Source organism: Salvelinus namaycush, chromosome 32 (genome assembly GCF_016432855.1).
Source record: "Salvelinus namaycush isolate Seneca chromosome 32, SaNama_1.0, whole genome shotgun sequence".
NCBI lineage: Eukaryota > Metazoa > Chordata > Actinopteri > Salmoniformes > Salmonidae > Salvelinus > Salvelinus namaycush.
Window position 1 is genome coordinate 3,327,426 of NC_052338.1, and position 19,167 is coordinate 3,346,592.

At 43.6% G+C, this 19,167-nt stretch overlaps 1 protein-coding gene across 1 annotated transcript; it reads right to left on the minus strand.

Annotated features, from left to right (window-relative positions):
* Window positions 1–14,254: 14,254 nt before the first annotated feature.
* Window positions 14,255–18,893, minus strand: LOC120026975 (eomesodermin-like). Its single transcript, XM_038971792.1, has 6 exons — window positions 18,008–18,893; window positions 17,451–17,605; window positions 16,555–16,676; window positions 16,153–16,311; window positions 15,454–15,515; window positions 14,255–15,316 (listed from the first exon to the last, which is right to left on the minus strand). The coding sequence occupies exons 1-6, from the start codon at window positions 18,712–18,714 to the stop codon at window positions 14,566–14,568; spliced, it is 1,956 nt and encodes a 651-aa protein (XP_038827720.1). The 5' UTR covers window positions 18,715–18,893; the 3' UTR covers window positions 14,255–14,565.
* Window positions 18,894–19,167: the final 274 nt, after the last annotated feature.

A 19,167-nucleotide genomic window follows, 5' to 3' on the forward strand; every position in this document is an offset into this window, starting at 1 on the left:
TCTGAATACGTATGTAAATTATGTATTTGTTTTTTGTTTTTTTATACATTTGCAAACATTTCTAAAAACATATTTTAGCTTTGTGATTATGAGGTATTGAGTGATGAGAAATGTGTTATTTAATCCATTTTAGAATAAGGCTGTAGCGTAACAAAATGTGTAAAAAGTCAAGGGGTCTGAATACTTTCTGAATGCAGTGTACATCAAAATATTCCGTAATTAAAACATCCACACATATGTTGCTGCAGTTGTGCACAGGGACTGCATTTTCTTTTGTGATTGAGTTGCGCTCTTACAGTATGTGAAAACAGCACATTGGGACCAATGAAGGCCTATGGGAAGGGCACATACTGTACAAAGTCCCTATACACCCAGACAGACCTATACCAGTGCTGTAGGACTACATGTTGAAATTACGGCTTGCCAGTTTATTCAATATACACTGAACAAAAATATAAACGCAACATGCCACAATTTCAAAGATTTTACTGAGTTACAGTTCATATAAGGAAATCAGTCAATTGAAATACATTCATTAGGCCCTAATCTATGGACTTCACATGACAGTGAATACAGATATGCATGTGTTGGTCACCGATACCTCTTTTTTAAAGTAGGGACGTGGATCAGAAAACCAGTCAGTATCTGGTGACCACCATTTGCCTCATGCAGCGTGACATCTCCTTCGCATAGAGTTAATCAGGCTGTTGATTGTGGCCTGTGGAATGTTGTCCAACTCCTTTTTTTTCTTTTTTTTTCTTTTTTTGTTGTTGTCATTTAGCAGACGTTCTTATCCAGAGCGACTTACAAGAGCAATTAGGGTTAGATTTTTCACGTAGTCAATTTTATGGATTCGAACCAGCAAATTTTCGGTTACTGGCCCAATGCTCTTAATCGCTAGACTACAGGTCAATGGCTGTGCAGAGTTGCTGGATATTGGCTGGAACTGTAACACACTGTTGTACACCTCGATTCAGAGCATCCCAAACATGCTCGACGGGTGACATGTCTGGTGAGTATGCAGGCCATGGAAGAACTGGGACCTTTTCAGCTTCCAGGAATTGTGTACAGATCCTCGCGACATGGGGCCGTGCATTATCATGCTGAAACACGAGGTGATGGCGGTGGATGAATGGCACGACAATGGACCTCAGGATCTTGTCACGGTATCTCTGTGCATTCAAATTGCCATCGATAAAATGCAATTGTGTTCGTTGTCTTTAGCTTATGCCTGCCCATACCACAACCCACCGCCACCATGGGCCACCCAGCAAATTGCTCGCCCACACGACACCATACGCGCTGTTTCTCTGCCCGGTACAGTTGAAACCAGGATTCATCTGTGAAGTGCAGACTTCTCCAGCGTGCCAGTAGCCATCGACTGTGAACATTTGCCCACTGAAGTCGGTTAAGACGGCAAACTGCAGTCAGGTCAAGACCTTGGTGAGGACGACAAGCACGCAGATGAGCTTCCCTGAGATGGTTTCTGACAGTTTGTGCAGAAATTCTTTGGTTGTGCAAACCCACAGTTTCATCAGCTGTCCGGGTGGCTGGTCTCAGACGATCCCGCAGGTAAAACAAAACGGATGTGGAGGTCCTGGCCTGGCATGGTTACACGTGGTTGTGAGGCTGGTTGCAGGTACTGCCAAGTTTTCAAAAATGATCTTATGGTAGAGAAATTAACATTCAATTCTCTGGCAACAGCTCTGTTGGACATTCCTGCAGTCAACATGCCAATTGCACACTCTGTGGCATTGTGGTGTGTGACAAAACTGCACATTTTAGAGTGGCCTTTTATTGTCCCATGCACAAGGTGCACCTGTGTAATGATCATGCTGTTTAATCAGCTTCTTGATATGCCCCACCTGTCAGGTGGATGGATTATCTTGGCACTGGAGAAATGCTCACTAACAGGGATTTAAAGAAATTTGTGCACAACATTTGAGAGTAAGAAGCTTTTTGTGTGTATGAAACATTTCTGTGATCTTTTATTTCAGCTCACGAAACAACCAACATTTTACATGTTGCTTTTATATTTTTGTTCAGTATAGATTCAATCGATTGCTAATATAGAGCTTAACTGATAATGAATAAAAAATGATTTTGTTATGGGAAGCTAAGAAAACAATGTGCACATCGGCATCATCCCACTGCACCCAGCTCCTATATGCAACAATGTCTGAGTTTCAAGAGCATGCTGTTGAGGTGTCTATTGATTACTGTACCTTTTGCATGAATGGTTTTGAACAGCGACTGGAGTCTATCGACTTGTTGTTGGAGTTCTGACTTTTCACGGCTCCCTGAGCTCCCTCTTGTTTTGTCCAGGAAAAGATCTATGATGCACTATGCAGAAATCGATCCCCTATTTCCTGGTTGCTACAATTCGCCTAATTTCAGTTTAAGCGACAAAACGAGCAAGTATAGCGCAGAGAATCATTGTACCATCTAAACCGCTGTGAAAAATATTTTCCATAACCAAAAATATTGTATTTTCAGCTGTTTGAAGCTGGTGTACAAAACAGAAAGTAATAGATGCAGTAACAACAGGAACAGGAGGCATAGAAATAGCGCACATAGAACAAATTCTCCACTTTCTTGAACTGCTTTCAATGAGAATGACAGGTCTATAACACACATTTCTAAGGGAATTTGGTTTGGTCGCCCAGAAAGTAAAGCTTTAAGTCAATGAAGGGAGGGCGTTTAGAGAACGGCACACTGCAGTGCAGGGCAGTGCAGTCCAACACAAGATAGGCACTTTAGTAACTTTAGTAACACACCACACAGAATGTCCTGCTTTTAGGTTCCTCTCCTTCTTTCTTTCTTCCTCTCTCACATTTCTCACACGCTATGAGCAGAGATTGTGTAGTTAATGCAAGTCTGTATATGCTGTAAATAGGCTCTTCTCTGAATGTTTGGTGAAAGCAAGTTAATCTCCCAAGTGTCATGTTAACAGCAGAATTTCACTGTATAGTGTGGTCTGCAAGAGAGAAGGTCCAGACCATATAAACTCAGCTAAAAAAGAAACGTCCTCTCACTGTCAACTGCGTTTATTTTCAGCAAACTTAACATGTAAATATTTGTATGAACATAACCAGATTCAATAACTTAGACATAAACTGAACAAGTTCCACAGACATGTGACTAACAGAAATTGAATAATGTGTGAACAAAGGGGGGGGGGGTCAAAATCAAAAGTAACAGTCAGTATCTGGTGTGGCCACCAGCTGCATTAAGTACTGCAGTGCATATCCTCCTCATGGACTGCACCAGATTTGCCAGTTCTTGCTGTGAGATGTTACCCCACTCTTCCACCAAGGCACCTGCAAGTTCCCGAACATTTTTGGGGGGAATGGCCCCAGCCCTCACCCTCCGATCCAACAGGTCCCAGACGTGCTCAATGCGATCCGGGCTCTTCGCTGGCCATGGCAGAAGACTGACATTCCTGTCTTGCAGGAAATCACACACAGAACGAACAGTATGGCTGGTGGCATTGTCATGCTGGAGGGTCATGTCAAGATGAGCCTGCAGAAAGTGTACCACATGAGGGAGGAGGATGTCTTCCCTGTAACGCACAGCGTTGAGATTGCTTGCAATGACAACAAGCTCAGTCCGATGATGCTGTGACACACCGCCCCAGACCATTTAAAAAAATAATAATAATTCACCTTTATTTAACCAGGTAGGCAAGTTGAGAACAAGTTCTCATTTACAACTGCGACCTGGCCAAGATAAAGCAAAGCAGTTCGACACATATAACAACACAGAGTTACACATGGAGTAAAACAAACATACAGTCAATAATATAGTAGAAAAATAAGTCATTATACAATGTGAGCAAATGAGGTGAGATAAGGGATGTATAAAGGCAATAAATATGCCATGGTGGTGAAGTAAATACAATATAGCAATTAAAACACTGGAATGGTAGATTTGACAGTAGATGAGTGTGCAAAGTAGAAATACTGGGGTGCAAAGGAGCTAAATAAATAAATAAATACAGTAAGGAAGAGGTAGTTGTTTGGGCTATTTATAGATGGGCTATGTACAGGTGCAGTGATCTGTGAGCTGCTCTGACAGCTGGTGCTTAAAGCTAGTGAGGGAGATAAGTGTTTTCAGTTTCAGAGATTTTTGTAGTTCGTTCCAGTCATTGGCAGCAGAGAACTGGAAGGAGGCGGCCAAAGGAGGAATTGGCTTTGGGGGTGACAAGTGAGATATACCTGCTGCAACGCGTGCTACGGATGGGTGCAGCTATGGTGACCAGCGAGCAGAGATAAGGCGGGACTTTACCTAGCAGGGTCTTGTAGATGACCTGGAGCCAGTGGGTTTGGCGACGAGTATGAAGCGAGGGCCAGCCAACGAGAACGTACAGGTCGCAGTGGTGGGTAGTATATGGGGGCTTTGGTGACAAAACGGATGGCACTGTGATAGACTGCATCCAATTTGTTGAGTAGGGTGTTGGAGGCTATTTTGTAAATGACATCGCCAAAGTCGAGGATCGGTAAGATGGTCGGTTTTACGAGGGTATGTTTGGCAGCATGAGTGAAGGATGCTTTGTTGCGAAATAGGAAGCCAATTCTAGATTTTACTTTGGATTGGAGATGTTTTATGTGAGTCAGGAAGGAGAGTTTACAGTCTAACCAGACACCTAGGTATTTGTAGTTGTCCACATATTCTAAGTCAGAACTGTCCAGAGTAGTGATGCTGGATGGGCGGGCAGGTGCAGACAGCGATCGGTTGAAGAGCATGCATTAAGTTTTACTTGTATTTAAGATCAGTTGGAGGCCACGGAAGGAGAGTTGTATGGCATTGAAGCTCGTCTGGAGGGTTGTTAACACAGTGTCCAAAGAAGGGCCAGAAGTATACAGAATGGTGTCGTCTGTGTAGAGGTGGATCAGAGACTCACCAGCAGCAAGAGTGACATCATTGATATATACAGAGAAGAGAGTCGGCCCAAGAATTGAACCCTGTGGCACCACCATAGAGACTGCCAGAGGCCCGGACAACAGGCTCTCAGATTTGACACACTGAACTCTGTCGGAGAAGAAGTTGGTGAACCAGGCGAGGCAGTCATTTGAGAAACCAAGGCTGTTGAGTCTGCCGATGAGGATGTGGTGATTGACAGAGTCGAAAGCCTTGGCCAGGTCAATGAATACGGCTGCACAGTATTGTTTATTATCGAAGGCGGTTATGATATCGTTTAGAACCTTGAGCGTGGCTGAGGTGCACCCATGACCAGCTCTGAAACCAGATAGCGGAGAAGGTACGGTGGGATTCGAAATAGTCGGTGATCTGTTTGTTAACTTGGCTTTCGAAGCCCTTAGAAAGGCAGGGTAGGATAGATATAGGTCTGTAGCAGTTTGGGTCAAGAGTGTACACCCCTTTGAAGAGGGGGATGACCGCAGCTGCTTTCCAATCTTTGGGAATCTCAGACGACACGAAAGAGAGTTTGAACAGGCTAGTAATAGGGGTTGCAACAATTTCGGCAGATAATTTTAGAAAGAAAGGGTCCAGATTGTCTAGCCAGGCTGATTTGTGTGGGTCCAGATTTTGCTGCGCTTTCAGAACATCAGCTGACTGGATTTGGGAGAAGGAGAACTGGGGAAGGCTTGGGCGAGTTGCTTTTACGGTGCAGTGCAGTTGACCTGGTAGGGGTGGCCAGGTGGAAAGCATGGCCAGCCGTAGAAAAATGCTTATTGACATTCTCAATTATAGTGGATTTCTCGGTGGTGACAGAGTTTCCTATCCTCAGTGCAATGGGCAGCTGGGAGGAGGTGCTCTTATTCTCCATGGACTTTACAATGTCCCAGAACTTTTTTGAGTTTGTGTTGCAGGAAGCAAATTTCTGCTTGAAAAAGCTAGCCTTGGCTTTTCTAACTGCCTGTGTATATTGGTTTCTAACTTCCCTAAAAAGTTGCATTTCACGGGGGCTGTTCGATGCTAATGCAGAACGCCACAGGATGTTTTTGTGTTGGTTAAAGGCAGTCAGGTCTGGAGAGAACCAAGGGCTATATCTGTTCCTGGTTCTACATTTCTTGAATAGGGCATGCTTATTTAAGATGGTGAGGAAGGCATTTTTTTTAAATAACCAGGCATCCTCTACTGACGGGATGAGGTTGATATCCTTCCAGGATACCGAGCCAGGTCGATTAGAAAGGCCTGCTCGCTGAAGTGTTTCAGGGAGCGTTTGATAGTGATGAGTGGAGGTCGTTTGACCGCTGACCCATTACGGATGCAGGGAATGAGGCAGTGATCGCTGAGATCTTGGTTGAAAACAACAGAGGTGTATTTAGAGGGCAAGTTTGTTAGGATGATATCTATGAGGGTGCCCGTGTTTACGGCTTTGGGGTTGTACCTGGTAGGTTCATTGATAATTTGTGTGAGATTGAGGGCATCAAGCTTAGATTGTAGGATGGCTGGGGTGTTAAGCATGTTCCAATTTAGGTCGCCTAGCAGCACGAGCTCTGAAGATAGATGGGGGGCAATCAGTTCACATATGGTATCCAAAGCACAGCTGGGGGCAGAGGGTGGTCTATAGCAGGCGGCAATGGTGAGAGACTTGTTTTTAGAGAGGTGGATTTTTAAAAGTAGAAGTTCAAATTGTTTGGGTACAGACCTGGAGAGTAGGACAGAACTCTGCAGGCTCTCTGCAGTAGATTGTAACACCGCCCCCTTTGGCCGTTCTATCTTGTCTGAAAATTTTGTAGTTAGGGATGGAGATTTCAGAGTTATTGGTGGTATTCCTAAGCCAGGATTCAGACACGGCTAAGACATCCGGGTTGGCAGAGTGTGCTAAAGCAGTGAATAAAACAAACTTAGGGAGGAGGCTTCTAATGTTAACATGCATGAAACCAAGGCTTTTACGGTTACAGAAGTCATCAAAAGAGAGCGCCTGGGGAATAGGAGTGGAGCTAGGCACTGCAGGGCCTCTACATCGCCAGAGGAACAGAGGAGGAGTAGGATAAGGGTACGGCTAAAAGCCATGAGAATTGGACGTCTAGGACATCCGGAACAGAGAGTAAAAGGAGCAGGTTTCTGGGGGCGATAAAATAGATTCAAGGTATAGTGTACAGACAAAGGTATGGTAGGATGTGAATACAGTGGAGGTAAACCTAGGAATTGAGTGATGATGAAAGAGAGATTGTCTCTAGAAACATAATTGAAACCAGGTGATGTCATCGCATGTGTGGGTGGTGGAACTGAAGGGTTGGATAAGGTATAATGAGCAGGGCTAGAGGCTCTACAGTAAAATAAGCCAATAAACACTAACCAGAACAGCAATGGACAAGGCATATTGACATTAACGGGAGGCATGCTTAGCCAAGTGATCATAAGGGTCCAGTGAGTAGTGAGGTTGGTTGGGGTCACGGCGATTCAGACAGCTAGCCGAGCCATGGGTAGCAAGCTAGCAGAAGATGGAGGTCTATTTTTAGCCACCCCGTGCGTTTCCGTCGGTATATTAGTGGGTTCCGTGTGGTAGAGGGGACCAATCCAATTGTCAATATAGTTATAGTGGCCCAAGAAGATTGTTCGATAGACCTGTTCAGATAGCAGCCGATATGCTCAAGACAGCTAACGATTAGCGGGCCACAGTTAGCAGATGGGCGTTCAGGTTACGTCGCGATGGAGGGGCCAGTTGAATAACTCCCTCGGCAGATAACGTCGATATTCCAGTCGTGAAGGCCCGGTGGGGCTCCGCATCGGCAGTAAAACGGGTCCGGATAGGTGATTGTAGCCCAGGAGTGGCTGATGGAACTCTTCAGCTGGCTAGCTCCGGGATAATTGGTGTTTGCTCCGGATTCGACGTTAGCCAATAGTCACTCGGATAGCAGCTAGTTAGCTGCAAGATCCAGGTGTAAATGTCCAGAGCTTGCGGTAGAAATCCGGGGATATGGAGAGAAAATAGGTCCGGTATGCTCTGGTCTGAGTCACGTTGTACAAAACTGCCGATAGCTTTCCGAGCTAAAGGATAGCTGATGACCGCTAGCCGTGGTTAGCTGAATACTAACGTTAGCTAGTGAGCTGGCTAACTTCTGGCAGGCTTCTGTTGCGTATTTCGGATACGAGGTGAATAATACTTTTGGGGAAAAAACAGATCCGCACCACATTTGGTGAGGCGGGTTGCAGGAGAGTGTTTTGAAGTTGAGTTTCTAGAAAAAATATACAAAAAGATATGCGAAGAAAAAGACAAAAATACATAAAATACATACACACGGGACAAGACGAGGACAAAAGGACGTCTGACTGCTACGCCATTTTGGAAACCTTGAAGAAGCTATAGAAATAGAATATAAACGCAATAGAAGCGTTGTTTCTTGTACTATTGTCTCTTGTGTCTTTAGAGGACTGTTTCACTTTGATGTCCTTTTTCTTCTGTCCTAATTTTGTCTTTCTTTTCTTCTGTTAACTAGATATTCTTTGTTATTCTTTGTTAGCTAGCTAGCTTCTTCCAGGAGAGTCCCTAGCAACTGCTTAGCAACTGGTAAACAATTCAGCTAGCTAACTGTACAATTTTATGAAAAATAGTTACTTTTTCAAAAGCCTATCTTCTTTGTTTGTTGCTTGTTTTGTCTCCAATTCAGTCTTGCAGTTTTTTTCCAATGTACTTCACTCTAAAAACCATGTAAATTTCAATTTGTGTAGGAGCTCATTTTTTCAGCAGCTGCTGCTCAATTTGTAACTCCGGAGAACCATGACGGACCCTCCACCTCCAAATCGATGGGCGCTCCAGAGTACAGGCCTCTGTGTAACGCTTATTCCTTTGACGATAAACGCGAGTCCGAACATCACCCCTGGTGAGACAAAACCGCGACTCGTGAGAGAAGAGCACTTTTTGCCAGTCCTGTCTGGTCCAGCGACGGTGGGTTTGTTCCCATAGGCGATGTTGTTGCCAGTGATGTCTGGTGAGGACCTGCCTTACAACCTATTGCGGACAGTCTGATCACTGATGGAGGGATTGTGCGTTCCTGGTGTAACTCGGGCAGTTGTTGTTAACATCCTGTACCTGTCCCGCTGGTGTGATGTTCGGTAGTACCGATCCTGTGCAGGTGTTGTTACACGTGGTCAGCCACTGCGAGGACGATCAGCTGTCCATCCTGTCTCCCTGTAGCGCTGTCCTAGTCGTCTCACAGTACGGACTTGGCCACATCTGCAGTCCTCATGCCTCATTGCAGCATGTCTTAGGCACGTTCACGCAGATAGAGCAGGGACCCTGGGCATCTTTCTTTTGGTGTTTTTCAGAGTCAGTAGAAAGGCCTCTTTAGTGTCCTAAGTTTTCATAACTGTGACCTTAATTGCCTACCGCCTGTAAGCTGTTAGTGTCTTAATGACCGTTCCACAGTTGCATGTTCATTAACTGTTTATGGTTCATTGAACAAGCATGGGAAACAGTGTTTGAACCCTCTACAATTTGGATGTTTATGAATTGTCTTTGAATGTATTTATTTTTGTGCTGAGTTTATGCTATATAGGTCCTCAGGCACCACCAGCCCTCTAGTGTATAGCCTCAAGGCTACTGGCCCCTTGAGACCTTAGTGTGCTGCATTGCCCTATGAGATTTATACAGGCTACTTTTAAAGCACTCATTTCCTTCAAGGCAAACTTTACTTGTTAAATATCTTGAGCGTTCACTTGACAAGCCTAAATGTCAAGCTACGTATAACACCTCATGCCTGGTGTTATAGGCAGAGGTCAATACACAAGAGCAAACAAGAGCACTTAGCTCGTCAGATGCTACGGAATACAATGATTCACTGACATTAACACAGAGCAAACAAGGAAGATGTTTTGCTCTAAACTCCGTTCCCCCAAGAGTCTATTTCTTGCATGCTTCCTTCCTGAAAGGCCAGAGCAATCAGAACTCTAGCTTGTTAGGAGGTGTTAATTGGAGTTAGTCAGATTTTTCACTTTCTGTCAAGGAGTCTGACAACAGAATTAATTAGAACATGGGGTATTTAAGTCAATTCAAATGGGAATCATTGAGGACAGGATTTTTAAGTTCTCACTAATTTCTCATTGCGAATGTTATGACTTCTCCCTTCACTACAACTAACCATTTGGACATTGGATCAACTGTAGTGCAAAAATGTCTGTGAAAAGGAATATACAGTGCCTTCGGAAGGTATTCAGACCCATTGACTTTTTCCACATTTTCTTAGGTTACAGCCTTATTCTAAAATGGATTTAATTGTTTTCCCCCCTCATCAATCTACACACAATACCCCATAATGACAAAGCAGAAACTGGTTTTAAGAATGGTTTGCTAATTTATCAAAAATAAAAAATAAACTGAAATATCACATTACATAAGTATTCAGACCCTTTACTCAGTACTTTGGCAGCGATTACAGCCTCGAGTCTTCTTGGGTATAACTTGACACATCTGTATTTGGGGAGTTTCTCCCATTCTTCTCTGCAGATCCTCTCAAGCTCTGTCAGGTTGGATGGGGAGCGTTGCTGAAAGGCTATTTTCAGATCTCTCCGGAGATGTTCGATCGGGTTCAAGTCCGGGCTCTGGCTGGGCCACTCGAGGACATTCAGAGACCTGTCCTGAAGCCACTCCTGCGTTGTCTTGGCTGTGTGCTTAGGGTGGTCCTGTTGGGAGGTGAACCTTCGCCCCAGTCTGAGGTCCTGAGCTCTCTGGAGAAGTTTTTCATCAAGGATCTCTCTGTTCTTTTCCCCATTCATCTTTTCCTCTATCCTGACTAATCTCCAAGTCCCTGCCACCACCATGCTTCACCGTAGGGATGGTGCCAGGTTTCCTCCAGACGTGACGCTTGGCATTCAGGCCAAATAATTCTATCTTGGTTTCATCAGACCAGAGAATCTTGTTTCTCATGGTCTGAGAGTGTTTAGGTTCCTTTTGGCAAACTCCAATCGGACTGTCATGTGCCTTTTACTGAGGAGTGGCTTCTGTCTGGTCACTCTACCATAAAGGCCTGATTGGTGGAGTGCTGCAGTGATGGTTGTCCTTCTGGAAGGTTCTCCTATCTCCACAGAGGAACTCTAGAGCTCTGTCAGTGAGGTATTTCTCTTTTTTAAATCTGCTAACATTTCTAAAAACCTGTTTTCACTTAGTCATTAGGGGGTATTGTGTGTAGATTGCTGAGGATTTCGTTTGTTCAATCCATTTTAGAATAAGTCTGTAAAGTAACAAAACGTGGAAATAGTCAAGGGACCTGAATACTTTCTGAAGGCACAGTATTATCCATTATTTAGACTGGTTTACACCAGTTTAATGGTGAATTAATATATAGTTTTGCATGATCAGGAAGGTTTCACAGCTAATTTCCTGCAATTCTACCCATTTTGCCATGCCATGCAATATATGATAATATGACAATTGCATAAGAGTGACTAACAAAATCTATAGGGGCCTCCTTGAGGTCAGGACCCCTTGGTACGTGCCGTTCGAGCCCAGTCAGTAATTCAGCCATGAATACTACAAGTTTAGATATCTGGCCACACTGATTTACCAATCTAAAAAATGTTAGCTGACATGGGCTAATTGACTAACTGTCAGTGACTGACATAACAAGAGGAAAACTGATGATGCACAACCAAATTTCGAAATTGCACCTTGTGTATTCTTCTACTATTCTAAGCAATAATCTCTGCCCCATGCCAATATTTGTAGAATTGCAGAAAGCTTTAGTTTAAACTGAAACATGTTCCCTACTCCCCCATTGCAAAATGTGTAGAATTGATAGAAATGAAAACTTACATTTTCTCTCTCCATAGTCAAGAGGGGGGCAGGGGGTGGGGGGTAACTGAGTCCAGTTATATGCATAAATGAGCTAGCAAACTTATAGGCCTAACAATATCCTGTACTTACTTCTTAACGGAAGTGCACAGTCTTAGTATACAGTTAACAGTCTGGTTTTTGTTGAACTTTTCTGTTGTTGTATGGGGCTGGTGGTGGACTTTCGCGATGCTGACACCCAGACCGTACACCATCCACCACACCTCATGTCATATTGAATGAACTCATACATTGTAATAATAACAGGCTAATATTAATAACAATAATGATCAGTAAATTATTATCTATAATATGGATATGGTTGTGGTCTTTGTAGATGAATGACTACAGTCGTATTTTGTCTAAATGGAGTTATCTCCAACAGGCTGCATTAAGTCCATCACAAAAACTTGAATGTTGTATTTTTTTTAATTTTGAAAAATAAACTAAAAATAAGGCAAATTTTAACAAATTATACATGTATCTCAGACCAACGCGCTCGTGCGGGGCTCACGACAGCTATATCTCCAAGCGTCTCAAATTAATGCTTCGGAATTATTGCGAAAGGTACGAATTAAACAAAAATATTTGGTTGTCCAAGATGATCATGGGTGATAATCAAAAAGATTTGTCATCAACATCCGGGGGGAATCCTCATCTACAAATACTTTCTGGCCTGCACACGCTCGTGCGCGTTCGTGATCACAATGAAAATGGTGAGTAGCCTCATGATAATCATACTGTAGCTAACTAAAGTTACACTTAATTGTTTGTGGTTGGGTCAACCATCCCATAATACCAAATCATTTATTATGTTGGATATTTCCATAAAATAGGCCTATAACTTCATTTTAATTAAAGTTAGACTCATCGATAATACGTAGGCTAGGTGCAGAAAGTAAACAGAATAGCGGGTACATTTTGTAGTATTTACAGACATTCGATCTCTTCCTGTCTGTTGTCGCCACATGCTTCAAAATTTCAACTATTGTTCCTGTATCCAAGAAAGCGAAGGTAACTGACCGAAATGACTATAGCCCCGTAGCATTCACTTCTGTCATCATGAACTGCTTTGAGAATCTAGATTGGGGTCATATCACCTCCAATTTACCCGACACCCTAGACCCATTACAATTTGCATACCGATTACACGGACGACGCAATCGCCATTGTACTGCACACTGCCCTATCCCACCTGGACAAGAGGAATACCTATGTAAGAATGCTGTTCATTGACTACAACTCAGCCTTCAATAACATGGTGCCCTCCTAGCTCATCACTAAGCTCAGATTGCTGGGTCTGAACCCCTCCCTGTGCAACTGGGTCCTAGACTTCTTGACGGGCCAAGGCCAACCAGGTGATGAAGGTAGGCAACATAGCGGCCACACGGGTGCATGCTCAGCTCGTGACCACACACATCTCCAACTCAATCAAGTTTACTGATGACACCACAGTGGTAGGCCTGATTACCAACAACGATGAGACAGCCTACAGGGAAGAGGTGAGGGCCCTGGCAGAGCGGTGCCAGGAAAATAACCTCTCCCTCAATGGAAACAAAATGAAGCAGCTGATCTTGGACATCAGGAGATGGCAGAGAGAACACGCCCCCATCCACACCGACGGAGCTGCAGCGGAGCGTCAAAAGCTTCAAGTTCTCTGCGTGCACATCACTGAGGATCTGAAAAGGTCCCTTCACACCGACTGGTGCAACCGCGCCTCTTCAATAGGCTGAAGAAATTCAGCTTGCCCCACTACCATCCAGAAGGCGGAGACGGTACAAGTGTATCAAAGCTGGGACCGAGAGACTGAAAAACAGCTATCTCCAGGCCATCAGACTGTTAAACAGTCACCACTAGCCAGCCTCCGCCCAGTACCCTGCCCTGAATTTCAGACACTGTCACTACCCAGCACGTTAGAGACTGCTGACCTATGTACATAGTAATTGAACATTTTAATCAATTACTATACACATACATATTCTGGACTCATTCAATAGCTAATTTCCTGCAATTCTATTTTACCATGATTAAATATTGTATTCTTGACATAGCTCATTCTAATACTGTACATTGCATTTATTTATATACAGGATTCTTGACTTAGCTCGCTGTACAGATCACTCTTAGTAAATAGTGTAATTTCATCCAGTGTATGGATTGCATTTGGATTACTGTTAGTGTTATTAATTTTTTTAATTGGATTAGTTCTGACTTAACTTTTTTGTACTGTTCTACATAATGCTGTTTTGTTAGGAGATAGTGAGTGCAGCGAAATGCTTATGTTACTATAACATCTGCTAAACTGTAAACGTTTATTTGATTTGCGCAACGATTAAGAACGTTCAAGAGGCTCAACTTCTCCGCTGTTTGAGCCCTGGCACATGCGCAGATACTATGTGTGACTGTATGAGGGCGAAGACTCACATCTCAGTGGCTGCGATTGGCAATGTAATTTCACGGAGTCGTCCTTAAGTAAATATATATTGTTGATAAGAAACGAGACAATTTGCAAAGTGGGACATTGTTTATGAAAAGCTTGTTTTTATTAGCCATTTCATAACACCTCCATGAAGACAGTTTGTACAAGATACATCACATACTAAAGTGCACAAATACTGTACAACAAAATGACCTTAAATAAAATCACATGAGTAAAAAATTAAATCAACTGGGGACATGCTTTAAAACTTGTCACAATGCATGTGTGTTCGTAATTTGTGCAGCTTGCTTGGGAGCACAAAGCTTCGGCACCTTTAAATAAAAGGGTATTTAAAAAAAAAAAAGTGGGCACTCAATTTAAAACAAAAAGAATACGATTTTAGTAGTCTTTAGGGGCTCGTGTAAAAGGCATAGTAGCCCATGCCTTTGGGGTTGTCTTTGTTGTACTCTTCCGTTGTGGTCAAGTTCTCACACTTGATGGTGGGGGAGTTCTCCGTGCTCGACCCACCAGGTGACATACGGCGTCTCTTGCAGACCATGGAGTACACGCCCGAATCGGTAGAGTCCACAGATTTCAGCGAGTGGGACGTCTCTACCCAAGTGGAGGCTGCGGTGCTCTCCTCGGGCAGCTTGTCTTTGCTAACAGCCAGTTGGTCGTCTGTGAAGGCTGGGGGGCTGGGCCGAGGGGACCAGGGCAGGCCTGTGGTCATCTTTCTCTGGTAAGTGCTTCTGGTGCCCCAGCCGGCTGCCATTGAGGCGAAGGCCGAGTCGGGGTAGTAGCTGAGGGCGTGGGAGGTCTGGAGGGGCAGGGGCTTGATGCCGTAGGACAGCAGACTGCTAGCTGAGTAGTCCTGGTCGTAGGATAGGTCAAGCTTGTTGGAGCCCGACTGCTGGACTGGGGTGACGAACCAGCGCTGAGCCGAGCTGGCCCCGGCATCCTCAGCCTGTGGGGAGAGGAGACTGTTTGTCTGGGGCACAGCCCGCTCCCCAGTGTAGAAGCGGTTCTGTGGCAGGTTGTTGACAAACTGGTCCTGGAAGAAGGGCTGCATGGCATAGCGGGCACCCGGCACAATCTGGTGAGAGCGAGGGGAGGCTGTCGGGGATGGGGTCAGCCTGTCACCCTCTGGGGCTGTGTACATCCTGTGGAAGAGAGACAAAAGGTCCAAGGATGAGTTGTTTGCAAAAGAAAAACAAGTTCACACTAGAGACTAAAAGTAGCAGAGCAGAAAAAAATGGCCACAATACCACATGCAAAAAAGGAAGTCATTGTCACTTACGAGTCATAGTTGTCTCTGAAGCCTTTAGCAAAGGGGTTGTGGTCGATTTTAAGCTGTGTGATCTGGAAAGGAGAGATCGATGTTCAAGCCATGGTCAGAAGTGTTGACAACTTATTTTATAGACAGTCAATATTCACAGAGTATACCAAACACTAGGAACACCTTCCTAATGTTGAGTTAGCGCCACCCCTTTCCCTCAGAATGTCCTCAATTCCTTGGGGATATGGACTCTATGGTGTTGAAAGCATTCCACAGGGATGCTGGCTCATGTTGACCCCAATGCTTCCCACAGTTAAGTTGGTTGGATGTCCTTTGGGTGGCGGACAATTATTGATACACATGGGAAACTTGTGAAAAACCCAGCAACGTTGCAGTTCTTGACACAAACCGGTGCGCCTGGCTCCTACTACCATACCCTGTTCAAAGGGACTTATATCTTTTGTGTTGCCCATTCACCCTCTGTATGACACACATACACAATCCATGTCTCAATTGTGTCTCAAGACTTAAATAATTATTTAACCCATCTCCTTCCCTTCATCTACATTGATTGAATTGGATTTAACAAGTGACATCAACAAGGGATAGTAGCTTTCCCCTGGTCAGTCTATGGCAGGTGTTCTTAATGTTTTGTGTACTCAGTGCAGAAACTTAAGAATTCTTAAGATTTATCTAGATTGATAGTAGTGGGTATCGTACATCTGTGTTCTGGTAGGCAGTGACTGCAATGAACTGGTTCTCTGGGAAAGTGAAGGTCTGTGTCTTGGCATCACTGCCTATGTCCTCCACTCCCTCTTCGGTGACCTCCACGATGTGCAGCCGAGGCTGGTATTTGTGCAGAGACTGCAAGACAATCATCTACAAAAAAAAAAAGGTGAATTCAAAGTTAGTGCTTGGGTTTTTCATGCTTTCAAAACAGTTAATGTGGTCAGTTATTTGTCACGTCACCAATTACTTTGGAGATTTTTGCCAATAGCACTGTCAAAATAAATAAAAAATATGCTTTTGGACTGATTTGTGATCTAGAACACCAAAGACCACTTTTTAAAACTAGCCAAAGATATTTGAGTCCAAATGAATAAATTGCAGTGTAGGCCTCACCTGTGTGTTGTTATTGTTTGCCCCTTTGTTGTTGGTCAGCTTCAGTTTGCCGAAGGAGATCTCTTGCCTCATCCAATGAGCTCCAGTGTTCGGGGATTCAGGATGAACATACATCTTGTTACCTGTGATTGAATAAATTGTGGGACATAGAACATAAAAATATTAAAGTACAATGCAGCACAAATGCAAAACAAAAATATAAGGAATAACACTGATATTTTCCCCATTTCTTAATTTGAACTTCTGTTACATGTGTCTAACTCTATACATTTCCAAAAAGACCAGCAATTTGCCAATTTACTACTATGGAATCACATGCTCAGGATTTCAATTTTCAAAAGCAATCAGATGTGAAACTGGAGCTATTAGGCTAATATGTAAATATGGTTCAATTGCACAGGTAAAAAACATTTTGGGAGAAAATGGAAGATTGAAGTTTACTATTTTCATGTTATTAAACCTCATTGGTAAGCCATTTTACACCATATGGAGAAAAAAAAGATGACTAATAATAATTTAATCCGTTTACCAGGAAAACTGGAAACGGGTCAAGCACATTATAGACCAATGTTACCAGCTAACAATGTTTGAATGGTTGTCCATTCTTTTAAAATGGGTATAATCAACCAACAAAAAAATATTTATAGGTAAAGTGATGGTGTGGTTGGAAACGACCAGCAGCACAGCATAAATACCCAGTTAATTGGGTGTAAATGTTAGGTAAATGTGTATTGACATTAACGAAACGTTCCTAATTGACAGGTTATGCGTCATCGAAATTTAATTTAATTTCCGTTAATTGAAATGTGCTTCTGTAGGCCTGTAGAGAACTTATTTTGAAAATATCCCTCTAAATAGGTAGCCTACATTACAGGCGCATTTCATATTAGTCTCACCTTGCATGTTGTTGTCTGCTTTCCCACAAGTAACCCACTTTCCTCCTTGAAATCGCCAGTGATTTGGATCGGCCAACACGACCTCAACAAACACGTTATAATGCGCCGTCAAGTTAAGTCCAGTGATGTTGAAACTGAGAAATGGAAACATCCGCCTGAAAGAAAATATAATTGTGACAAATTGTTCAATTTCAAGTGTTTACTCAAACGAAAATTATCAGAAGGAGTCGTTGCAGTCAAGAGAATTCGTAAGGTTAGGTCATGGCATGAACTAATCAATATTTGACACTTTTCCTCACTTAGGCTATGCCTGCACGAAAAAAAACGTCTTAAACGTTTGTATAGACTACATAATAATTTACAAATACACAATTAAATATGTTCAATTCGGCATGTATGGCTATTCATAAAAATGGTGCGAATAACATTTGTCAAAATATGCAAATATGACACCGAAATATAAACGACTTTTGGAACATCAGATGGGCGGATATTTAGTAAGGTAACCATCATCAAACATGACATTCCGTCAACTTGTCTCCAACGTCTCTGCTCACCTGCCCTGTTTCGTGATGATCATCTCCGTCTGGAATCGGTGAAACTTGAGCCACAGGGGCCGGTTGCAGAGATAAACTTGAGCCCTCGTTCCCGGTGTGGACCCCGGGAGAGCCATGGAACCGATACCTGAACCCGTTCCCGGATAGGAGGGGTACAGGCAACCTGGACCCTGGCCGAATTGGTAGCTACTGCCAAACTGACTCCGGCTAGGGCACACGGAGGATGAAAAGCCTGCCGGTGGCAGGACCGATCCGTAATGAAGGGAGGAATACCTGGATCCATTTGACCCGCTGTACATTGTCCCAGTTTGTCCTGCGTATGGAAAGAGGGAACACTGATTTGCCACATCGGAGCTCGTCTGTGAGGACGAGATAAAGTATCTGTCAGAGCCAAGTTCATCTATGTGGTACCGCCGGCCAGTGGACTGGTCGTCTTCACCGAGGACCGGTGAGCTTTTTCTTCCGTCTGGGGCAGCTTTAGTCCCGGTGAAGGCATTGCCCTCTCCCTCACCCATCATGGCGTTCCCCACTCCGCTCAAATATTTATTGGGACCGTTACTTGGTTCGGATTCCGTCCGGTCAACTTCTTGATATTCGATCTGCAATGGCCCCGGGCTATTATTTGCACTATCTGACGACGATAGGTTATAAAAAGTATTGGGTAAGTTGATGGTTGATGCGCTGGGAAGAATATTCTCCAGCTGCATTATTTTTGAAATAGCAAACACTACAAAAATTTAAAGGATCCAAAATTTGGCTACAACCATCAAGACGCTACACCACTGCGCCCTGGTATGAGTCCTCTGTGTGCGGCTCACCACTCCTCTGCTAACTAATGTTGACCTTCTCAGTTGCACCTACGAATTTACGCTCACTATATGATTATGATCTGCTCACGAATTGTTCAAGGGCTCTTATAAGATCGCCTTATTCACACACCCAACTCACGGCAAGCATCAGGGGAGGAGCTTTTGGGGATCCGTGGAATAGGCTACAGCCCTTCCCATGCCCATTGGTTCAACTCACTGATTTTAATTCAATTAGACATAGGCTACCATAATTGACATTTGGCTAACCATTTTAAATCCATTGTACATTTGCACTGACTTTGGGTAGCCTATAACGAAGTCACTTTTTAGATATTCTGATAATGATTTAGG

Coding starts and splice junctions, on each gene's coding strand:
- LOC120026975 (XM_038971792.1), bottom strand. CDS start 18,714: ATGCAGCTGGAGAATATTCTTCCCAGCGCATCAACCATCAACTTACCC. Junction 17,606..18,007: donor ATCATCACGAAACAGGGCAG/GTGAGCAGAGAC, acceptor ATTTTCTTTCAG/GCGGATGTTTCCATTTCTCA. Junction 15,317..15,453: donor TTCAGAGACAACTATGACTC/GTAAGTGACAAT, acceptor TCTCTTCCACAG/GATGTACACAGCCCCAGAGG.